The sequence below is a fragment of the Eptesicus fuscus genome, chromosome 2 (assembly GCF_027574615.1).
Source record: "Eptesicus fuscus isolate TK198812 chromosome 2, DD_ASM_mEF_20220401, whole genome shotgun sequence".
Lineage (NCBI taxonomy): Eukaryota > Metazoa > Chordata > Mammalia > Chiroptera > Vespertilionidae > Eptesicus > Eptesicus fuscus.
This window is the reverse complement of record NC_072474.1, coordinates 69,248,642-69,270,717: the sequence shown is the minus strand read 5'-3', so window position 1 is coordinate 69,270,717 and position 22,076 is coordinate 69,248,642. Positions and strand designations below refer to the sequence as shown.

The window sequence follows — 22,076 nt, the reverse complement described above, 5'->3', positions numbered from 1 at the left end:
ACGGGTGTGTCAAGCTTTTAATTTATTTTTTGCCTAATAAAGCCACACTGCAGTCCCAAATCCCCGTCCTCTCTGGCTCTGAGGAAGCTCCCACAGGGAGAACCTCCTTCCCTCCCCTCCCCTCCCCTCCTCTCCTCTGTGGCCCAGGCCAGCCTGCCCTTCACTCAGGAGTAGGCGATCCAGCTCCTCACAGGGGCAGGAGGCAGGCTGGGCAGGGAGGGGGCTTACTTAGGTTTTGTTTCAAAAACAAACCCCACAAAACCTTATTTTTCTTTACAAAAGCAAACTAGGAAACAAGAAACGATGCCAACCTTTGAACTTCTAAAAAAAAAAAAAATCTACGGATTCATAGGCAAACCCAGAAAGACAGAAGTGGTTGCCAGGGGCTAGTAGGAGGGGAAGTGGAAGTGACTGCGAATGGGAATGTGGTTTTTGTGGAGAGGATGATAAAGATGTTCTAGAATTAGAAAGTGGTGACGATGGCAAACTCTTGTGAATATGCTAATAACCACTGAATTGTACACTTTAAAATGGCAGAAGTACTCCAGGCGCTTGAGCTGGATCCGTGAACAAAGCAGAAGTTGCTGCCCTCACGGTGCTTATCTCCTAAAACTACTGTCATAATCTTAAATGTTTACTATTAAATGCTCATTATGGGGCAGGCACTTTATAGTGCACTAAGAATAACAAAATAACCAGACTATTCTAGCTCCATCGCTCTAAGCTATGTTTCAAGTTTTGTAGTAGATACATTTTTTGGGGTCTTAACACAGATGGCTTTGGGGTTAATAAATTGAGGCCTAGAACTCATGTCCAACTTTCTTTTTAAAATGGGGTTTTGTTCTGATTATAAACATAATAGAATATTCTGGTTATAAAATTAATTCTTATTAGAAAATACAGAATGATATATAAAAATACCCCAATTATTCATCATCCTCTCAACTAATGGGAACTACAATTAGTATTTGGTCTGTTTTTAGTCTTTTTTTCTACACAAGATATGTTTATAGAACTAAGATATAGTTACATGTAATATATGTAATATGTACATTTATATTCACACAATTTTATACATATCTACAATTGTATATACACATATGCAAATTTTTTACTTAAGCATAAAACTTATTTCCCATGTTATCAAAATTCTTTATAGATATAACTTAATGACTCCATGACATTATGTGAAAATAATTTACTTAACCATTCTCCTATTATTGGATATTTAGTTTTGAGGTTTTTTGCTACTATAAATAATGTTGTATGAATATATTTATGCCTAACAAAATTTTCAGTACTTTTGTTTTCTAAACAGACCGCTAAAAGTGAAATTACTAGATAAAAGAACAGGAACGTTTTTAAGCCGTTTGATACATATTATCAAGTTGCTCAAGGTCACCCAGCTGGAAAGTGGTGGAAGTAGCAGTACAAACCAGTTTAGTTCCCCAAATGGCTTTTGTTAAACTTTGCTAACTGGAGGAACAAAAAACCCCACGGTTTCTTGCTTCTTTCTGCATTTCGGTATTCACTGAGGTTGAACTCTTTTTTCCTATCATTCAGCTGTATACCTCAGAAAGCACGCACACCCTCTGTGAAGTCTCTTTTCATGTTTTGGTTTTTTTTTTGTTTGTTTTGCCTACTTGGGGTCTTTTTTGTCACTTAACTTTATTTTGCCAGCTATGTTAATATATCAACATGGCCCATATACATCATGGCCATGTCATGTTCCATATATGAAATTTACGTGACTTTAAGAAATGAGGCAGGACTCTTCATTAAGAGCAGCAGTGTGAACATTATAACTTGGTTGAAAATTCAAATACCCCGTGTCAAAAAATGCTGAACCACCAATTTAAAAAATGCATGTATGTTGCTTTCTGAACTCCTCCACTTAACTCAGATGTGGCTAAGTGGTTACGTGTTTAAACGTTTCAGAGTAACTCAAAAAGGGTTCTCCCCAGCTGTTACCTGCCCAGGAATCACCCACTGAATGTGATGCTTCCCTGTCTCTCACTAGAACTTTACTTTAAGGACAGCCAGGACAACTAGGTTTTGTGTTACTGTGGTAGGGATGTTGAGGTGGGTACAAGGAACACATTACTGCAGGAGGTGGAGAAATGTTCCGAGGATGTGACTACAACATTCATCCACTAGCATGCCATAAGCAACACCCGTCCTCCTGGTAGAATTGGCTAGGCTGCCTGACGTCTCAAAGATACTTCTCAGCAACTAGAATTTCATACATCAGAGAATACACACTCAGTGGGAGGCGCTTGAACTCTCTTATATCAAGGAGAACAGAGGTATCCTAAAACCAGCAGGTACAGATATGCTGATTGGCCATGCAATAAGCAAACAAGAGTATCTGACAGGTAACTATTTCCCTTTTTCTCAGGAGCTCTGTGAATTCACCTTATTCTACCCTGCCCCTCCTCCCGGGCCTCCCCCCACTAATTGTTGTTTCCGCATTAAAGTCTTTGAAGGAAAAGTGCTTGATGGTGTTAACTAAGGGTGAGCAGGTGAACAGGCATGCAGGCCTAGGTGTCAGAGGCAAATGTTGGCAGAAACCCTAGGACTGAGGAAAGGTTTGAGGCCAGGGTTGGGCGGATGCAGAACTCCACAGACTATCCAGGTCACTGGATGAACTTCTGTGCTTCTGGCTAACGAGTTAGTATTTGGCCAGAGCAGATGAAAAACTAAACAAAAACATTGTCTTTCTTCTTCTTCTTTTTCTTTTTTCCAAGAACACTACAGGGAGTTTATTTGGCTCCAAAACAAAAACAGATACCAGTCATTCATATTAATTCAGAGTCATTTTTTTGAGCCAGTCATGAAAGGGAAAAAGAATAATGGTTCCTGCCATGGCTGGTGTGTTCAGTGGTTAGAGTGTTGGCCCACACACCGAATGGTCGCAGGTTCGATTCCAGGTCAAGAGCACATACCTGGGTTGCAGTTCATTCCCAGCCCCGCGCCCCCCACCCCCCAGCCCCCGTCGGGGTGCATGGGGGAGGCAACCAGTCGATGTGTCTCACATCGATGTTTCTTTCTCTCTCTCTCCCCTTCCTGCCTCTCTTCCTCTCTTTCTGAAAAAGAAATGGAAAAGATATCCTGAGGTGAGGATTAACAAACAAACAAACAAATAATGGTTCCTGAAGTGTGTATTGCAATGAACTCAGAGTTTGAAAAGCACTTTTATGGACTTCTCACTTAGCCATTTCAAACCAACCTTGGAAGTGTGGTTACTGCTAGTCTCAAGTTAGGAATGATAAAACGGAGGCTCAGAAAAGTCCCATACCTATTATAAGAAGAAGTCAAAATGCAAATCTAGGCCCTCTGATTCTAAGTTTTTTGTGTTGTTGTTTTTTTTCTGAATGTGGGAAATCCACGGAAGCTGAGTGATGGCAGAGGGCTTTCCACGAAGGGGCCTTGTAGAGGCCCAAACCATCAAATGAGACTTGGCATTGAACACTGAAATGGATGATGGGTTGAAAGATCGCACCTAATTGATGGCTCAGCCACACTACGTACAGGGTGTCCCCAAAAATGCATACACACTTTGAATAATTATTAATTCCAATGGGTTAGATCTAAAAAGAAAGAAACATTGGAATTAATAATTATTCAAAGTGTGCATACATTTTCGGGGGACACCCTATATTTTCACAGCTACACTCATTCACAGTCAGCACTGGCAGCATGTCATGGGAGAAGTACCCCCTCCTCCCCACCCCCTGACTAAAACACGTTCTTATATTTTACATACTGTACAAGACATCTAGAATTTTGGTCTCCTAGAAGAAACTCAAAGTGAAGATGAAGTCTGGCTTGGGGTACCCCCTCAGCTGAACAAAGAGGCTCAGAAAAAAACAAAAAATCCACTTACCCCATAGTACAAGCCAAAATAGGGAGGGATGTCCGGTTTGAAAGGGTGGATGAGGGACAAGATCTCATCTTTGTAGCCCCAGAGCAAATCGTGGACCGTGTGCGTCACAAAGAACTCCTGCTGGTAAGCCTTTATCAGGGCCCGGATGACCAACTGGATGATGCCTTGCTGCGCCCATTCCATGGCAGTCTGAGAAGCACAGGCAAATTCAGACAACAGCATACCCACCCGCTCTCCTACTGAGCCTTCAGCTAAGGGAGCTGGAAACTTAAAGGCTGAAATTAAACAGCTGAAAAATTAGCCAACGAACCCCTCTCTGGCTCCGTGTACAAGAATAAAACTCCTCCGTTACTACCCTTTCTCAGCGTTAACATTTTTAACTGTGATCTCAACGTCCCCATGGCCACCCGGCTATCCCCACACAGCGGGAGGAAAGGGAAAAGCTCTCGTAATTACACTGGCATCTTTGGCCACAAGGTGGTGCCATCTTCCTCCTGCTCGGGCCAGAGGCTGGGGCCCTCATTATCAACTCCACTAGGGGCAGGGCAGGGCCAGCTCTGGGCTGTAAAGTTTTCTAGGCCCTGGGTCCAGGGTGAGTGGTCACCTAGAAGTTAGTGTGGGAGCTTCAGAGGGGGTTAGTGCAGGTGAACAGGAACGTTTCCTGGGTGTCACGTGTATTGTTATTAGATGGAATTGCCATTACAATCAGAGCCCATTGAAATCACTCCAGGCTGTGATCAATAGCCCAGTCCCTCTATTATTTGGAATGGGGAAAAACAGTCAATATGTATTTTGAGAACTTAAAAATCGTAGGCAGAAATCTAAATTAAGAGGTGGCATGCAAATTCTATTGCTAGTTTCTGAACCAAAACAAGGGGCAAATAAATATTTTTAAAATTATTAGCTACTCGCCCGGCAGGTATGGCTCAGTGGTTGTACATCAACTTGTGAACCAAGAGGTCACAGTTCAATTCCAGGTCAGGGCACATGCCCTGGTTGCAGTAAGGGGGTGTGTGTGCAGGAGGCAGCTGATCAATGATTCTCTCTCATTGATGCTTCTATCTCTCTTCTCTCCCTTCCTCTCTCTGAAATCAATAAAAACATTTAAAAAAATTATTAGCTACTTTAAAAAAAAATCCTAGAGACATAATTATTTACACAAGTGCCGATCCTGAACACACAGCAAGAAATTGTGAAAAGAAATCCTAAAATTTGCCTTCCGTCACTATTTGAAAAGACCTTGTTTGAAAGACTTCAGAAAACTGTCTAAGATACACTTTAAAGAAGGGCAAGGGAAAACATATTTTTCTTCTTATATATGTATACATATTTTTTAGCATAACTTAGCTCCTAAATATAAAGCCATAATAGCCTTAAGTTAGCTTTTACCTTTCTTCTAAAATCCATAATAATGGTACTTAAAATGCTAACTTACCACTGCCGGAATATTTAGTGTTCTAATTAAGTCACTTTTAGCATCTCCAACAGATAGGTTTTGTACAAAAACATAGGCCTTGTTGCTAACAGCAGATATTGTTGTTCCATTATCGCCAAACTGAATATCCGCTTTGTTTCTGATTTCCCTAAAAGAAAGAGATTTTTGTTTGAAAACAGTCACTACTTTAAAACGCAATATGTCCCCCTTCTTTCAATCTCAAAGCTATGTCCAATATACTATCCCCAACATAGCCATCAGAAAGAGAGACTGCATGCCAATACCGACCCTGTAAAAACTGGAGATGAACGCTCCAGTTTTATAATGTGAGGAAATAAGGCCCAGAATAGAGTCTTCTCAAAAATCTGTCATTTCCCCCCACAATTTGGAAAATGCAATGGTCAAGGGTCACCTTGACCCGGGCATCAAAGCCAACGAACTCTGGGTTACGGTTTGTTCCCAAAATATATTCACGAGGAATACATACAAAATCTGATAGAGGCCGTCCTGTTAAAACACTTGTGCAATTTGCACTTAGGGGGTAGCTACAGTGGAATTCTGATTGCTAGACACTCACTGCCCTTTTTTCTGGCCAGACCCTGATTTTCTTTCCTCTCCTGCACTGGGCAGCGGTGTGGGACCCCAGCTCAACCAGTTCTTTTCCCTTTGGCCTCTGCCTCCTGAGCCCAGAGCCTCCAGAGGGAAAACACGGTCGAAATACCGGTTTCCTCCAGGGGGCGCACATGAGCGAGGATCCTTGTGCTCCAGGGATCCCGGTCTTTAAAGCTGCCCTGGATCCTTGCCTCTTTCTTCCCAGCCGCAGCGTGGAAACTGTAACCCACTTTAGACAGCCTTCACATAAATTCTCCTTTTAGTTAAATTGGCCAGGGGTAGTTTCTCTCGCTTGCAACCAAAGCCCCCTCCCAGAGAAAGCATAACCCAGTCTCTCTGTAGATGAGAAATGGGAGATTCAGATGAAGTAACGAGCCCAGGATTGACCAGGAGGTGGCAGAACAAGGTGTAGAATCCTGGTCCCCTGACCAGATCCCAGGTTTCCCTGGACTCTAAGGAGAAGTTAATGCAAAGGGACTGGTTAGCAACTGGAGGAGAAGAGGAAATGTCAAAGGCAAATCGCTGCCTCAGCCAAGACTGGTGCCCGCAGAGAGGCATTCCTCTCCACTCCTTCCCATCCCAGAGCCTCCCTGCAGCCAAGGGGAAGAGGGAAGGACTTCTCAGGGCGCACCCACGTATAACCAGGGCCCAGGACCCCACACTGGCCTAGCTGACCACTAAGAAACTAGAAGTAGAAAAAATAACCCCAGGGTGAACACCAGTTTGCACACAAAGAAAGCCGGGCCAGGGAGCAAAGAGCTGGGATTCATCATCCGGCCAAAAAACCCCAGGGATCAACTCTGCCAAGTTTTCTAACGAATGACGAAAACGGATGACCTTGCTAAAGCCTTTTTTTTATTTTTCCCTGAGCCCTGGGTCATGAACCTAGTGGCCTGAATAATTCCAACCCTACAGCCTGCATCATTTCTGTTTATTTATGTGTACTGACTCTGGGGGGACTTTTAGGATGTTTTCTTTACAGCTCACCCTGTAAGAACCTGATGTTTTAAAGGGAACCTGAGCATGGGGGCTCCAATCACTTTAAGCCTTGTCACTTGACTGGGTTTCGCAATACATTTTAAAAAGTCAAAGCCATGGTTTCCCAAACCACAAAAATACTGAATTCACTTGGCAGGCACCAAGGGAACGTGACAGGTCACTCACAGCTAACCACATGACTTCCCCTCGACCTCCCGCCACCCTCAGGCATGCCCGACTCTCGGCTTTTGCAGAGTGGGCTAACCGAAGGGAAGACGGTGCCCTGGCGGTCAGAGGTGGCCCTCCGCTCTGCAGAGGCCAAGGAAACCAAGGAGAGAGGTGGCGAGGGGCCTCTCTCTCAGAACCACATGCAGTCATGTAGTCCGAGGAGCACAGTCCGGGGAAACCCAAGCACTCCGTCACGGCGGCAACAATACCAGCAAGTCTGGTTACCCAGCTGGTCAGCCACAGTCAACCAGAGCGGGGCGGCCTTCTAGGGGACAGCGGACTGAGAGCAAGAAGTGAACAATCACGGCTTTACAGTGTCTGCCAAGCCCACAGAAGCTTCTAGAAATAGAAACAAAAGCATTTTTGTGTGTTTTTTTTAAAGGCAAAGCGAAACTTTGGCCTACCAGGGGTCCTCAAACTTTTTAAACAGGGGGCCGGTTCACTGTCCCTCAGACCGTTGGAGGGCCAGACTATAGTTTAAAAAAAAAAAAACTATGAACAAATCCTATGCACACTGCACATATCTTATTTTGAAGTAAAAAAAGCAAAACGGCAAAAACACCCGCATGTGGCCCGCGGGCCGTAGTTTGAGGACGCCTGGCCTAGACAATTAATTAAGAAACCGTATTTCAAAGTGCCTGGTATGGTCCCTGGTGCTGAGCAGATGCCAATAAATCCTGGTGTTGAAGGCCCAGGACATTCCAGGCTCAGACGACAGCTTAATATTTGTTATTCCCCCTGGTGGCCCTAGTCACTAAGAAAAGGTTGGGTTACACTCCATCGGGCAGGAAAAGACCTGGTTGATTTTAGAGATAATTCATTTTAAATCATTTTTTTTAAAGTTCTTTAACAAGTTAAAGAAGGTGCACAAATTCATGCACAGGCCCTCCCCGGCCCTGATCGTGCACCGGTGGGGTCCCTCAGCCTGGCCTGCGCCCTCTTGCAATCCGGGACCCCTCGGGGGATGTCGGAGAGCCATTTTCGGCCCGATCCCTCAGGCCAGGCTGAGGGACCCCGCTGGTGCATGAATTCATGCACTGGGCCTCTAGTACTATCATATAATCCTTATCTTTCGTCACTATAGTTCTTCATTCACCCGGTGCTCTCTGCTGAGAACCACTCAGAAGTGACTGAGCACAGTGGGCAAAGTGTGGGTTAAGATCTGACTGCCAGGCTCTGCATTCCATTCTGGCTTCACCCGTTACCAGCTCTGTGACTAAGGAGAAGTTACTCATTGCTTCCATGCCTCAGTTTCCTGGGGCAATAACGTACCTTCCTTATAGGCTTGTGGAGGGTGGAAGGGCCTCCTGGTAGGCAAGTGGAGATAAGAATGTACCTTCCTTGTAGGGTAGTGGTGAGGATTAAATTTGCGTAAGCTTGCCATCCATTTAGAACACTACCTGGCACATACTAAGAGCTTAGGAAGCAAGCAGCGAGTAACGTTCTGTGTGAGGGCTTGCACTAAGCTCTGGAGATGGAGAGATGTTAAGACCTGGTTCCTGTCCTCAAAGAACCTGGTACAGCACAGAGACTTCCATCTAACCAGCTACCTCACACCTGGAACAGCTACCTCACACCGGGACCGTGTTCCACCGACGCCCTCCAGGTGCCGGAGGGACACCCAGAGGAGAGAGGAGGGGCCCCTGGGATGGGAGTCCTGAGGAAGGTGCTGTGCAGGGACACAATGGGGCTGGTTCTGGAAGGAGCAGGCTTCCCCCGGTTGGGAGGCTGGAGGGGCTTCCAGGCAGGCAGCACAGCAGAGAGCACAGGTTCCACTGGGCAGTGGAGGGTGAGGAAACGGTCCTGGGGGAGGATGAGTAGCCTGCAGCGCAGGGCACGGCTGAGCTGACCAGAGAGAGGATGGAGACGTGAAGTCACAGGGTGGATGAGCGACCAGGAAGCAAGGGCAGAGGCGGGAGGCAGGCCTCAGGGAGGGCGCTGAGCAGCACAGGGTTTAACTTTCCGTTACCACTGCCTGGTCCGCTACGTGAGGGACTGAACACCGAGAGCTCAGAGCAGGGTGCTGAGAAAAAGCGCAGGTGGGGCGGGGACGGTGTGGCCCACATTCGTTGGGTGTGGGCACGAAGCATCTTCACTCCTGAAGACGGAAATGGTCCTCCGTCCTCGCAGCGGTACCTGGACCCACCTGGCCAGCGCCCGCAAGTCACTCAGGACAACCATTTGGAACTCACAAGTACCTGGTCATCACCTGTTGTGCAGGGCAAGGTGGGGGGAATCTTTTTCTACTTTTCTTACCTCTGAGCGGGTCAAAGATTTTTTTTAGAAACTTACCTAAAGACGCTGTTTCTGTTTTGAGAAACAAGTGGTATCAGAGAAGAGTGAGCCAGGTTTAAAAAATATTTTAATAATGGAAACAATAACCATAGAATTTCTAAAGTTTCTATCATCTCTTTGATATTAAAAAAGAATGTCTTCAGCTTGGCTCTGAGATGAGTAAAGGATTGAAGGGCTAATGGTCAGAATTTGGAAGATTAAACAAAGTTCCTACCTTTGCTAAATTGCAAGGAGACAATTAAATCCTTAAGAAATTAAATGCAAAAAAATAGAACTACAAGAAAATAGACTTGAACATCAAACCTTTGAAGGGAATAGGACTTTTTAAGCTCAGAAATGATAGGAAAGTTCATACAGGAATGGATTTCACTATATGTAAAAATTAACATAAAAAAGGCAAAGGATAGAAAAACAGTTGCCACAACTGTAACAAAGGGTTAATGTTGTTGCGTGTAAGGTTTACAGAGTGGCACGGACAACCAGAATCCAAACGGGCACACGGGCAAAGGACAAGAACTCAGAGTGTGGAAATACCATCAGTTGGCAAACATGAGGAGAACATTCAATCCATGTGGTAATCAAAGAATGAAATGAGAACTGGTCTACGTGTCCAAGAAGGGAACGGTTAAATAGTTTTAACACTATTCCTGCTACCTCTTCAATAGTATCACTATTAAAATATCCTATATAATAAAAGGCTAAAATGCAAATAGACCGAATGGTGGAACAACCAAACAACCGGTTGCTATGATGTGCGCTGACCACCAGGGGGTGTGTGCGGAACATGGCAGGTGTTGGCCGTGGCAGGATGGTGGAGCAGGTGAGCTGGGGCACCACACCAAGGCGGGGCACTGGTCGCTGACACTGGGGCAAGCCTCTGGTGGTTACTGAAAATTCTTGGCTCCCGTGCACTGCGGTCCTGCCTGGCACTCACACCCACTGCCAGTGTCGACCCTGCTCGCACCTACAACCGGCACTGGAGCCGCCTCACACCCGCTGCCGGTCCCCGTCCCGATCACTCGGCGTCATCAGTGTATGCGAGGGGTGGCTGCCAGCTCTGATCGCAATGCAACAAATATCTTCAGGTAGTTTATTGACTACATTGACACTCAAAGAAAACGCTACATTTTAGTGAGTAGTTAGTGAGAAGCAAATGTAATTTTTCCCTCACCCAAGTCACAGACCTCCTTCAGTTCTATCCATGGGCCCCCTAGAGATCCCTGGATCCTGGGTTAGGAACCTGCAATATATCCCTAGGCTTTCCTCATCAGTAAGTTTAAGTCCCTCTAAAATGGGAACATGGAGGGTGGATGGGAGCCGTCGGACACTGTTTTACCGCCAGGACTGATCTGTTCCCATGGCCACATCCACATAAGCCAGTGGGCACAATGGCCTAGGTCAGTGATGGCGAACCTATGACACGCGTGTCAGCACTGACACGCGTAGCCATTTCTGCTGAGGCGGCCGCATGCTGAGGATGAAACATTTGCTGCTCTTGAGGATGAAACATTTGCGAAATAATGTTTTTTCCTCGAAGTGACACACTACCAGAGTTATGCTCAGTTTTTTGGCGAAGTTTGACACACCAAGCTCAAAAGGTTGCCCATCACTGGCCTAGGTGTTCTGAGAAAGTCGCTGGGCTACTTTGAGTCATGATCAGAACCCACGTCTCTTTCTCAGGAGATGAGGATCATGACACAGGAACAGGCCCAGGACACCCAGAGGGAAAGCTGTCAGGGTTTTTCTTTAGTTCTCAGTTCATCCAAAGGAATTTAGTTAAAAAAAACGAAAACCGCAAACAGATAAACATTATATGACTTATATGAGGTGGTTCCCAGTGGACGGGGCATGGGAAAGGGGAGTGATTTAATGGTATAGAATTTCAGGTCTGCAAGATGAAGAAGTTCTGGAGCTCTGTTCCACAGCAATGTGAATATAACTACCACTACTGAACTGCACACCGGAGAATGGTTAAGATGGTACATTTTATATCATGTTTTTTTTTATCACAATAAAAATGGTTAAAATTGCAAAACAAACCAACAGGACACTCAGATCCTAGTTCAACTTCTATTGTTCCTGAGCGGGACAGACCTGCTCAAACCTGTACCCAGGGGTCCTCAAACTTTTTAAACAGGGGGTCAGTTCACTGTCCCTCAGACCGTTGGAGGGCTGGACTATAGTTTAAAAAAAACTATGAACAAATTCCTATGCACACTGCACATATCTTATTTTGAAGTAAAAAAACAAAACGGCAAAAACACCCGCATGTGGCCCGCGGGCCGTAGTTTGAGGATGCCTGCTGTACACAGTTTCTGTAGGCATAAAAAACCCATTAAAAAATGCTTTTTAAAATAAAGATCTGTTCCCTGGCTGGGTGGCTCAGTTGGTTGGAGCATCCTCCCGTGCACCAAAAGGTTGTGGGTTTGATTCTGGTCAGGGCACATACCTAGGTTGCAGGTTTGATCCCTGGCCAGGGTGTGTGCTGGAGGCAACAGATCCACGTCTCTCTCTCTCTTTCTTTCTTTTCTTTTCTTTTCTTTTCTTTTCTTTTCTTTTCTTTTCTTTTCTTTTCTTTTCCTTTTCTTTTCTTTTCCTTTCCTTCCTTTTCTTTTCTTCCTTCCTTCCTTCCTTCCTTCCTTCCTTCCTTCCTTCCTCTCTCTCTCTCTCTCTCTCTTTCTCTCTCTCTCAAAAATCAATAAAAACATATCCTCAGGTGAGGATTTCAAAAAAGAAATAAAGACCTATTTTAAAAAATTGTTTTATATAACAACAGAGCTCAACTTTACAATTCTGTACATGGATATACACAGACTAAGACAACAATAATAGCAAACACCGATTATGGGCTGGCACTAGTCTAAGCAGTTTGTAAATACTGACTCATTACCCCATGGATCCCTAACTACCCTGTGGTGGAGGCCCTAGTTTTATCTCCACTTTATAGATAAGGAAACCCCGGCACAGAGAGCTAGTAAGTGGCAGAGGCCGGATCCCAAACAGGCAATTCAGAGATTGTCATCTGTGAATTCCGGCACTTGAGAATCCGACTGACTCATTCAGACTAAGTGAATCAGTCACAACCATTGATTGTGCAATCGGTTACGACAGAATTGTGAGGAATTTTTACCATTTTGCAGAAGAAGATCTTGCCGTCTACTTCCCTCTACTGTTTTGTTTTAAAACTTGTTAAGGAGGAACTTTACAGGAAAGAGGGAAGGGCTACTGTCTTGTGGGAGGAGGAATACTGCAGTAGGAAAAATGCTCTGACCTAAGGCCTCCCTCTACTGACTTTTGGGGGAAAAAACAAACAAAACAATGAAAGCCCGGCCGGTGTGGTTCAGTGGTTGAGTGTAGACCCATGAACCAGGAGATCACGATTTGATTCCCAGTCAGGGCCCACGCCCGGGTTGTGAGCTCGATCCCCATTGTGGGGCATGCAGGAGGCAGACGATCAATGATTCTCTCTCATCACTGATGTTCCTATCTCTCTCTGCCTCTCCCTTCCTCTCTGAAATCAATAAAAAATATATTCAAACCAACAAAAAAACCACTATTAAAGCAATTCTCCTAATCCCCAGAGACTCTAACCCACACTGCCACTGTTGTCTCCCGGACCCAGGAGGGTGGGGAAAGGGGCGAGTGAGAGACTAGTAGGCTTTTCTGCAGAACAGCACATTTCAGGAACTGGTCTATGAGCGGGGGAGGGAAATAGGGGAAGGCTCTAGGAGTCACCAAAGAAAATCACAGGGTGACCTTAAAGCGTGGGGGTGAGGAGTAGCACTGCTCAACAACCTCTGCTGCCAACCCAGGAAGCAGCAGCTGCATTTAAACACAGCCGGCTGGGACGGCTCCAGGCGTCTCACACAGATGGGGTCAAAGCCGGCGCTCTCGCAGCACCCAGCGGTCGCTGCGGGGAAAGCCGAGGGCTGGGCCCTGGTGGGGGTGCTCCGTGTTGCCAGCCCAGCAGGGAGGCGGCCAGGACTCACCTGTAGGTGTACGGCCCCACTTCTTCCAACCGAGGGATCTCCCCTCTGAGGATCTCCTCTGGATTGGTGACATTGAAGAAATAGAACTGGCTGTACACAGGCAGAGGCGGCTGCTTCCAGGAGTCAAAGGTCTCGGAACCATTCCTCAGCACGATAGTCTAGGAGAGAAACCCAAAGGGACATTTACAAAGTGCAAGGCCGCTGGCTTTGAACACAGAGGCAGAGCGAGGGACCCCCCGACGCTGACCTCCTGGCTTGCTTATTTTTTTCCACAGGCATTCAACTGCAGTCCCCTGAGAGCAGGGCCAGTCCCTTTAACAGGGCTCTGAGCTTGCCAATACGAAGCTCAGAGCCCTGTGAAAGCATAAAAGGTCTTCAAAAACATTTGTGGGAAAGGATGCTGGAGCCGTGGCTCATTGGTGTGTTACTAAGGCCATAGTTTTATTTTCAACAACCACAACAGTTTATTTATAATTGAACTAGAGGCCTGATGCACGAAATTCGTGCAAGGGGCTCGGCCCTCACAGCTGCAGTGGCTTGTCTCGGCCCTCACAGCCCAGGCTTCATCCGTCTGGAAGGTCGCTCGGCTGTCTGGTCTAATGAGCATATTACGCTTTTATTATTATAGATTAGTCATAAAAGATATTTACAAGATAACCAATTTTACACATTGGACATGGGATGAAAAAGTATGAATTACAACACACGCAACAATATGAAATGGGCATAAAACAAAACTGAAGTGGACAGACAAGCAATTTCTCTTTAATTAATTAACATTAGCTTAAAAACTTTATTAAAGAAAGTACCCAAAAGGTCCTATTGGCTGGGTTACAAAGATTCCCCTGATCCTGCAGCCGCTGTGGAAGGCAGGCCATTCTGAGAAGCCCCGTGTACCCCCACTCTCCCCACGAAAGACAAGAACAGGGAGACAGACCCAAGAAGGCTAACTGTGGTCCTTCCATTTGAGGGAGAACCACACGCATCCCGACATCACCACCAGGGTCTTTAAAATATATTTTTATTGATTTTATAGAGAGAGGAAGGGAGAGGGAGAGAGAGAGATAGAAACACTGACGAGAGAGAAACATCGATCGGCTGCCTCCTGCACACCCGCTACTGGGGATTGAGCCCACACTACGGCCATGTGCCCTGACCAGGAATCAAACAGGTGACCTCTTGGGTTGACCCTCAACCACTGAGCCACACAGGGTGGGCACCACCAGGGTCTTTCAATCCCCAACAAACCCATAACACAGAGATGCTTACCCCGTTTTAAAGAAGAGGAAGCTGAGCTCTTAAGGTTAAGTGGCTGGGGTATTTTTTTTTTTTTCTACAATCCTTCCTTCATTTTCCTCTCTTACCACGTGTTATAAGCTGAACTGTATCCCCCCAAAATTTATATATTAAAGTCCTAACCTCAGAATGAGACTATATTTGGAAGTAGAGTTTTTAAAAGAGAAATGTACGGTTAAATGAGGTCAGGACTATAATCCAATATGACCAATGTCCCATTAGAATGAGAGGATATTAGGACAAATAAACACAAAGGAAGATGACAGCTGCCTACAAGCCAAAGACAGAGAGGCCCCAGAAGAAATCAACCTCACTGACACCTTGACCCTAGACGACTAGCATCCAGAATTATGACACAATGAACTCCTGCTGTTCAAGCTCCCAGTCTGTGGTATTTTTTATGGCCGCCCTAGCAGACCCAAACTTATTCACCATGCCCTCCTCCCCGCAAGAGAGGAGTATTCTTTCCACCTTCCTGACTTCAGGCTTGGCCAGGTGACTTGATTTGATCAACAGAACGAGGGTGAGAGGGCAATGCCTCGCTTTTAAGCCAAGGTCTTAAGGGGCACGGCACGAAGAGCATGCCCCAGGTAGCAGCTGATCCCCCAGCCAAGGCCCTAAAAGGGTGATGTGTGCACCAGGCATGAAGCCTGAACTCCAGCCTCGTTCAGCGGAGCCAGGCAGGCTCCCCTGGCAGCCATCCTGCACACCAGAGTTTGGAATAAATGTCTCTGCTATAAGCCCCGGAGTTGGAGGGCTGTTCTCCAGCATTGCACCAGAAGCCTGACCATTACCACGCCCGAGGGGAACAGACAGACGCCTATGAGCTAGTAGTCCTAACCGTCCTCAACCTGTGAATGCAGGAAAACCACCTCTTCACGGTAAAAATTACTGACACGCACAAGAAAGGTAATAGCATAGACTGCAAGCAAACAAACCAAAATGTGAGCAGTGATCAACTCAGTGCCATCCACTCTAGGTCACTGCTATTTTCTCCTTGATGCGATTTTGCATTTTCCGAACTTTTATACTGAATAAAAGAATTAACATTGAGAAAAAAAGTTTAAAGAGAAAATCAAAAAAAGGAAAGCGGGATCTACCAGTACAGACGATGCAAGGCCCCTGGTGAAACAGTGGCTTCCAAGGGAAGCTTCCCTGATGCCACCTGCCATTCGTCCGGCAGCGAGGACTTGAGCGACAGCAAACAAAGGGACTGGCTTCAAAGCGTGTTAGAAACCACCGGCTAAAATGTGCTGAGACAGCACACAACAGGATGTCACATGTTAGCGGGCCAGGCCTGCAATTTAATGGAAACAAGGCTGCAAGGAGTAATAATAACACGGCTTTATTATTAAATAGAAAATATCCCAAGAATCTCTGCAGGGAAAAACAAAGGGGCTCTGGAATCAATGGACGGAGAAAACCTAAGCCTGTCAAAGCAAAGCTGGGCATCTGCAGGGCTGGGAGGGGTTCTGGCCGGTCAGAGAGCTGGGGATGGCTGGTGGTTTGGCATCCGTTCAGAACGTCTGCTCATCAGATTTCTATCCAAACAGCGTATTATTAAAATATTCTTGGCCTTTACGCTCAGAACTGATTTCCTGATTTGAGCTCAGATGGATGAGACAGAAAACTTTCAAGACAAACCGTGAACCCCCTCCCCGCCAACCTCGGAATCCAGCTCGGACTCTCTCCTTGGAGAGGCCCTCCCTGTCCATCGCTGTCCCCGCAACTCCTGGATCTCTCCCTGCCCCGGTCACCCAGGAGCCTAATCAGTCATGTGAGGCAGTTTTTAAAAAGGGCTTCGTGGCCTCTCATCTTTTTTCCTAAACAAGAGGAGGCGTGAGGGAGCGAGTCAGGTGGAGAGTGAGGGACTAGAACGGGGGAAGCCCCCAGGCTGCTGGGATGCCATTCAGAGGCCCTGGGCGGAGGGAGAGGGACTGACTTAGTATCAGAGCTGGGTTGGGGATGCAGTGCTGCTCTTCTCCACTCTCCTACCTACCTCATGCCATTTTAATAAAATGGTATAAACATGTCACGCACTGTAGTTATACAAGTTACACGGTAGACTTTCTCCACCATTACATATACATGGAGGACCTAGAAACAGCTCAGTAACATGCATTTCACCTTCCTAAAACAAACATGTGAACGATGAGAAAAATAACATGTAAATAATGATTTGTCTCCTAGAGGAGTTTGAAGACCCATAGATATTTTAAAAGTTGTTTGATTTCATTAAAATAAGGACCTCTATTTCTTGCCCATAAATGTTCAGAAAAGGGTAGGGCAATAATTTTTCCTCCTTAATGAATCCCTTCAACTGGATGAATCCTTTCAACCCGGTAATATATTACATGTATAGGAATTTCTTAGAAAAAAAGGGGTCAAACAGCCCTGGGCAGGTAGGTTGGTTGGAGGGTTGTTCCTATACCAAAACGTTGGGGGTTCAATTCCCATTCAGGGCACACACCTAGGTTGCGGTTTGATCCCCGCTTGGGGTGTACACAGGAGACAACTGATCAATGTTTCTCGCTCTCTCTTTCCCTCTCTCTAAGAATCAATAAAAACATATCCTTGGGTGAATATTAAAAAAAAAAAGTGGTCAAACAAAAACAAAATCTAAAAACATAAGTTAATAGTAATCAACATGAAGCAGGTGATATTAGCAATCAAAAGTGAAAAGGAGCGTATAGGTACTCAATATGGTTATATATTAGGTTAACTGTTGGCTTTGCAAATCAGAAGGTAATGACCTAGAAATAGCTGTGATTTTTCTTTGATCCTCCCCACAGTGTCTAGAACAATGCAGTTCCTGAAGAAATATCTGTTCAATCAACAGAATATAGCACTAGACCCCGAACACACCAGCTTCCATCGACTTTGCTTAAAGGTGCTGGGAGAGAAGAACTTGAGATGAGACATTAAGAGAAGAGCAGCAGGAAACCACAGCTGGTCAAAGGCACGGGGCCAGGCCCTGTAATGGCTGTTGGACAGGAACCTTTACAGTGCCCAGAGGAAGTGGCTGTTCGCTGACCATCCTAGTCACACTCAGGCAAGGAGAAAGCAATAGCTTCATTAGAAGCCCTGAAACATGTAGATCTAACACCTATCTGTGCATCTTATCAGTAATCCAGCACCCTCAAGAGCTGAGTGCAGCCCGTTCCTTTTGTGGGTGGAAAGAAAAATCTGTGTCCCTCTGTGACCCTTTTCACTTAACAGCTGTTTAAAGCAGTGCGATCCCCATGGTTTTCTTGCCAAGTACAGAACTAAGCATGTACATCATGAAAACACTGTGTGTGTGCGAGGCCTTGTAGGGGATACCCAGCAACATCGATATGGTTTCTGTGTTCCAGGAGCTCACCCTCTATTTACGGGAATATTGAGACACACATGCAAGATCATCAACATGAAGTAGCACGTGATAAATGGCCAAGGGGTGTGTGGTCTCGCTAGTGTTCACACAGTGGATTCTATGAACCGAGATGAAAAATGGTGGTGCTTAACGTGACCAGGAAGAATGAATAAACATTTGGCAAGTAGAAGGAGGTCACAGGGGTGGGTGCCTGAGGGACAACCAGGGTTGATTCAACTGTCCTGTCTGGTTGGACAGAGTGAGCCCTTCCTCCCTGCCTGCTCCATGTCCATCTGTCTTTCCTGGAGCCCTCTGCTTAGTCAGAAAGACAGTGGCTGCGAAGAATGAGACCATAAAAGATAGAGAGATGGGACAGTATTAGGTGTGACGGAGTGTGGGTTTTCTAGGGAGTAGGGAGATTCATTCAGAGAAGGAGGCTGAGGTCACAGGAGCCTAGACTTTGTCTGGTATACAATAGGGGGCCATGGAAGGTTTTTGAGCTGCAGAATATTACCAAGAGCCAGGCTCTGTGTTGTCACTTTATCTCATCCAATCCCCCTAATGTTCTACAAGGTGAAAATCATGTCCCCAGTTTTACTCTTTAGACCAGTGGTTCTCAACCTCTCTAATGCCGCGACCCTTTAATACAGTTCCTCATGTTGTGGTGACCCCCAACCATAAAATTATTTTCGTTGCTACTTCATAACTGTAATTTTGCTACTGTTAATGAATCTTAATGTAAATATCTGTGTTTTCCGATGGTCTTAGGCGACCCTGCTAGCGGTTCTCAACCTGTGGGTTGCTGTAGAGCCTAAGACCATGGTAAAACACAGATATTTACATTATGATTCATTAACAGTAGCAAAATTACAGTTATGAAGTAGCAACGAAAATAATTTTATGGTTGGGGGGTCACCACAACATGAGGAACTGTATTAAAGGGTCGCGGCATTAGAAAGGTTGAGAACCACTGCTTTAGACCAAAGCTCAGAAAGGTTAGGATAGTGGTGGGCAAACTCATTAGTCAACAGAGCCAAATATCAACAGTACAACGATTGAAATTTTTTTTGAGAGCCAAATTTTTTAAACTTAAACTTCTAACGCCACTTCTTCAAAATGAGACCTCTCTTCATTCGTATTATTTTGTGGAAGAGCCACACTCAAGGGGCCAAAGAGCCGCATGTGACTCGCGAGCCGCAGTTTGCCGACCACGGGGTTTAGGAGAATGCCTGAAGTTTGCTAGTAGGGGTGGAGCCAGCCTCCCTCCCCAGGACTCGCTGCAAACCTGTGCTCCTGGCAAAGGTGAATGTCACTGAGCCACACGCACCTAGAGAAGAGCAGTGGCTCAGAAGGCCCTCTGTGTTCGAAATACCCCTCCCCATAGCCTTAGATCAGATTCACAGATGTCCCCCTTTTTTATCTAAGACAAGGACAGACACCTCCAGACTCCCATTCTTTTGTAAAATATTTTTTTTATTGATTTCAGAGAGGAAGGGAGAGGGAGAGAGAGATAGAAACATCCATGATGAGAGAGAATCATTGACTGGCTGCCTCTTGCACATGCCCCCCTGGGGACCAAGCCCACAATCTGGGCATGTGTCCTGACTAGAAATGGAACCATGACCTCCTGGTTCATAGGTCGATGCTCAACCACTGAGCCATGCTGGCCGGGCCAGACTCCCATTCTTCGCTTCATAATTCATCAGCTGAACTGCTTGTCCCCACCAATCAATGGGAACAAAATATTTGTCAATGTACAGCATGGTGACTAGTTAACAATAATGTACTGTATACTTGAAAGTTGCTCAGAGAATGTCACAACACAACACTCAGATGCTCTGTGAGGTGATGGAGGTGTTAAATAGCTTGACTGTGATAATCATTTCACAACGTATATGCGTATCAAACTTCATGGTGTACATCTTAAACATACACAATTTTTATTTGTCAACCATACTTCAATAAAGCTGGGGGGATGGGGGGGATGCTAGTTAGCCAAACTTTGGTTAAGTTTCTCTCCTTCCCAGACCTGTTTACTCCTCCCTACAAAAGAAAAGCCCTTGAGGCTCCCGCAGATCAAACAGCCCGAGGATCTCCCTGTTGTAATCTCCCCTTCCTATTGCAATGTCCTTTCTCCTTTGCAGTAATCCTGTCAAACAGTCTCTCCTTGCCCAAGTCGGGTTTGTTTTTCTTGGACACCCCTATCTACTGTGCAACTTGAACTGACACCGCAGGAGGTGACTTAGAAGGCTACTCCGGCACAGTGGACCAGAGGCTTGACTAGAGAGGTCTCAGGTGCTTATCTCCGGCCACTGGCAAAGGGCTCCATAAATAGGGACTGTGATTTCGATGACTGCCATCGTCAAGTTGGGGGTGGCAGGGTTCTAGGGCTTGGTTTGAACGAAAAAAGGAATCTTGTCACTCTCATTAGTTTGCTCAAATGGAGACAACCCAGCAAATGTTAAACAATAAAAGAGAAAAACAAACCAAGTCTTTAGTCATGATCCTCTCTTCCAGCCCTACATATAATTCAGGAAACAACAAGGATTTAGCATAAAATTAGAAATAACCAAAATGTTGAACAGGAAAAGAATGACTTAGCAAATCATGATAATTCACAGGTTGGAGTAGAAAGCAACCATTAAAATTATAAACACTACAAAGAAATAAGAAACATGCTTATGATCTATGTTAAGTGGGAAAAGCAGACAATGTAAAATATGTGTATGTGTGGACAAGATTGGCAGATAAAATACAAATATGAGCCTGGTCAGCGTGGCTGGGTTGAGCATTTGACCTATGAACCAGGAGGTCACAGTTGGATTGCAGGTCAGGGCACATGCTGGGGTTGTGGGCTCGATCCCCAGTAGGGGGTGTGCAGGAGGTAGCCAATCAATGATTCTCTCTCATCATTGATGTTTTGTCTCTCTCTCCTTTCTCTCTAAAAATCAATATGTATATATATATATTTAAAAACACAGGCATGAAAACAGGGGTGTGAAATGTAGACAATTTAAGAATTTCAGTCTTTTAGTTACCCTTAAATCTCTAAGCTTCCATACTATAATAGCACTTAGCTCCGTGGAATAAGATTATGAGAAGTCTTTCATTATCTCTCTTAAGTTTCTCCGCATTGTTTGAATTTTTTATGACGGAAAAAAATAATTGTTCCATTATGACTTTTTTTTTTTCTTTTAAAGTGAAAATCTAGGACAGAAACTCAGATTCCAGAAAATGTTATCAATAGTCCCTAAGGGAAAGGAGTGGATACAAAGAGAACCAGCTTCTAGGCTTTCCCTCTGTTCCTGCAAAACAAAGGCGAGGCTCAGGCCTCCGCAGCTGTGGTCAGCTCTCCCACAAAAGCTGCGAGAGCCCCACCCCCCACTGAGCGCTTCACAGGATTTCTTTTCTCGTTATTGTCGGGAGGATGGATTTTGCATTCTGGATTCCTCGCTAGCTTTTCCTGACAAGCATCGCAGTGTGTGGAGAGCTCTAGAGTGAGAAAGGACTCGCCATCTCATTTATTAGTGAAATAAAATCACCTCCGAATTATAACCCTGGAAGAGCCAGTAAGGGAATGAACAGTTAACTGCCCGAGTTCACTTTGCCTGGTTTGTCTCCAGCTCTTAGGCAACCAGAAGTCCAAAGACAAATGGAAGAGTTTCCAGGAAGGAGGAGGGCAAAATCCTTTCCAGAAGGGAGGGTAAAACTGGCTGGGCTTTTTGTGTTTGTTTTTTGTTTTCCATTGATTTCCAGAGAGAGAGTGGACGGGAGGGCAGATAGAGAGAGAGGGAGAGAGGGAGAGAGAGAGAGAGGACGAGAGAAACATCAATGTGAAAGAGGCATATCGATTCGTGGCAGGAGATTGAACCTGCAACCCAGGTACCTGCCCTTGACCTGAATCAAACCCTCGACTTTTCCGTGTGCAGGCCAACCCTCTAACCACTGAGCCAGGCCGGCCAAGGCAAAACTGCCTGTTTTACAACCGTCTGACTTGAACCTGTT

At 45.5% G+C, this 22,076-nt stretch overlaps 1 protein-coding gene across 2 annotated transcripts in view; it reads right to left on the bottom strand.

Moving 5' to 3' along the window:
* SCARB2 (scavenger receptor class B member 2) overlaps positions 1–22,076 on the bottom strand; it is a 54,812-nt gene that overhangs the window by 21,430 nt on the left and 11,306 nt on the right. For both annotated transcript variants that reach the window (XM_054728156.1, XM_054728157.1), the window contains exons 2-4: positions 13,424–13,581; positions 5,322–5,469; positions 3,887–4,075 (exon numbers count right to left, since the gene is read on the bottom strand). In XM_054728156.1, coding sequence (XP_054584131.1) covers positions 3,887–4,075; positions 5,322–5,469; positions 13,424–13,581 — 495 coding nt within the window. The remainder of the gene's footprint in view (positions 1–3,886; positions 4,076–5,321; positions 5,470–13,423; positions 13,582–22,076) is intronic.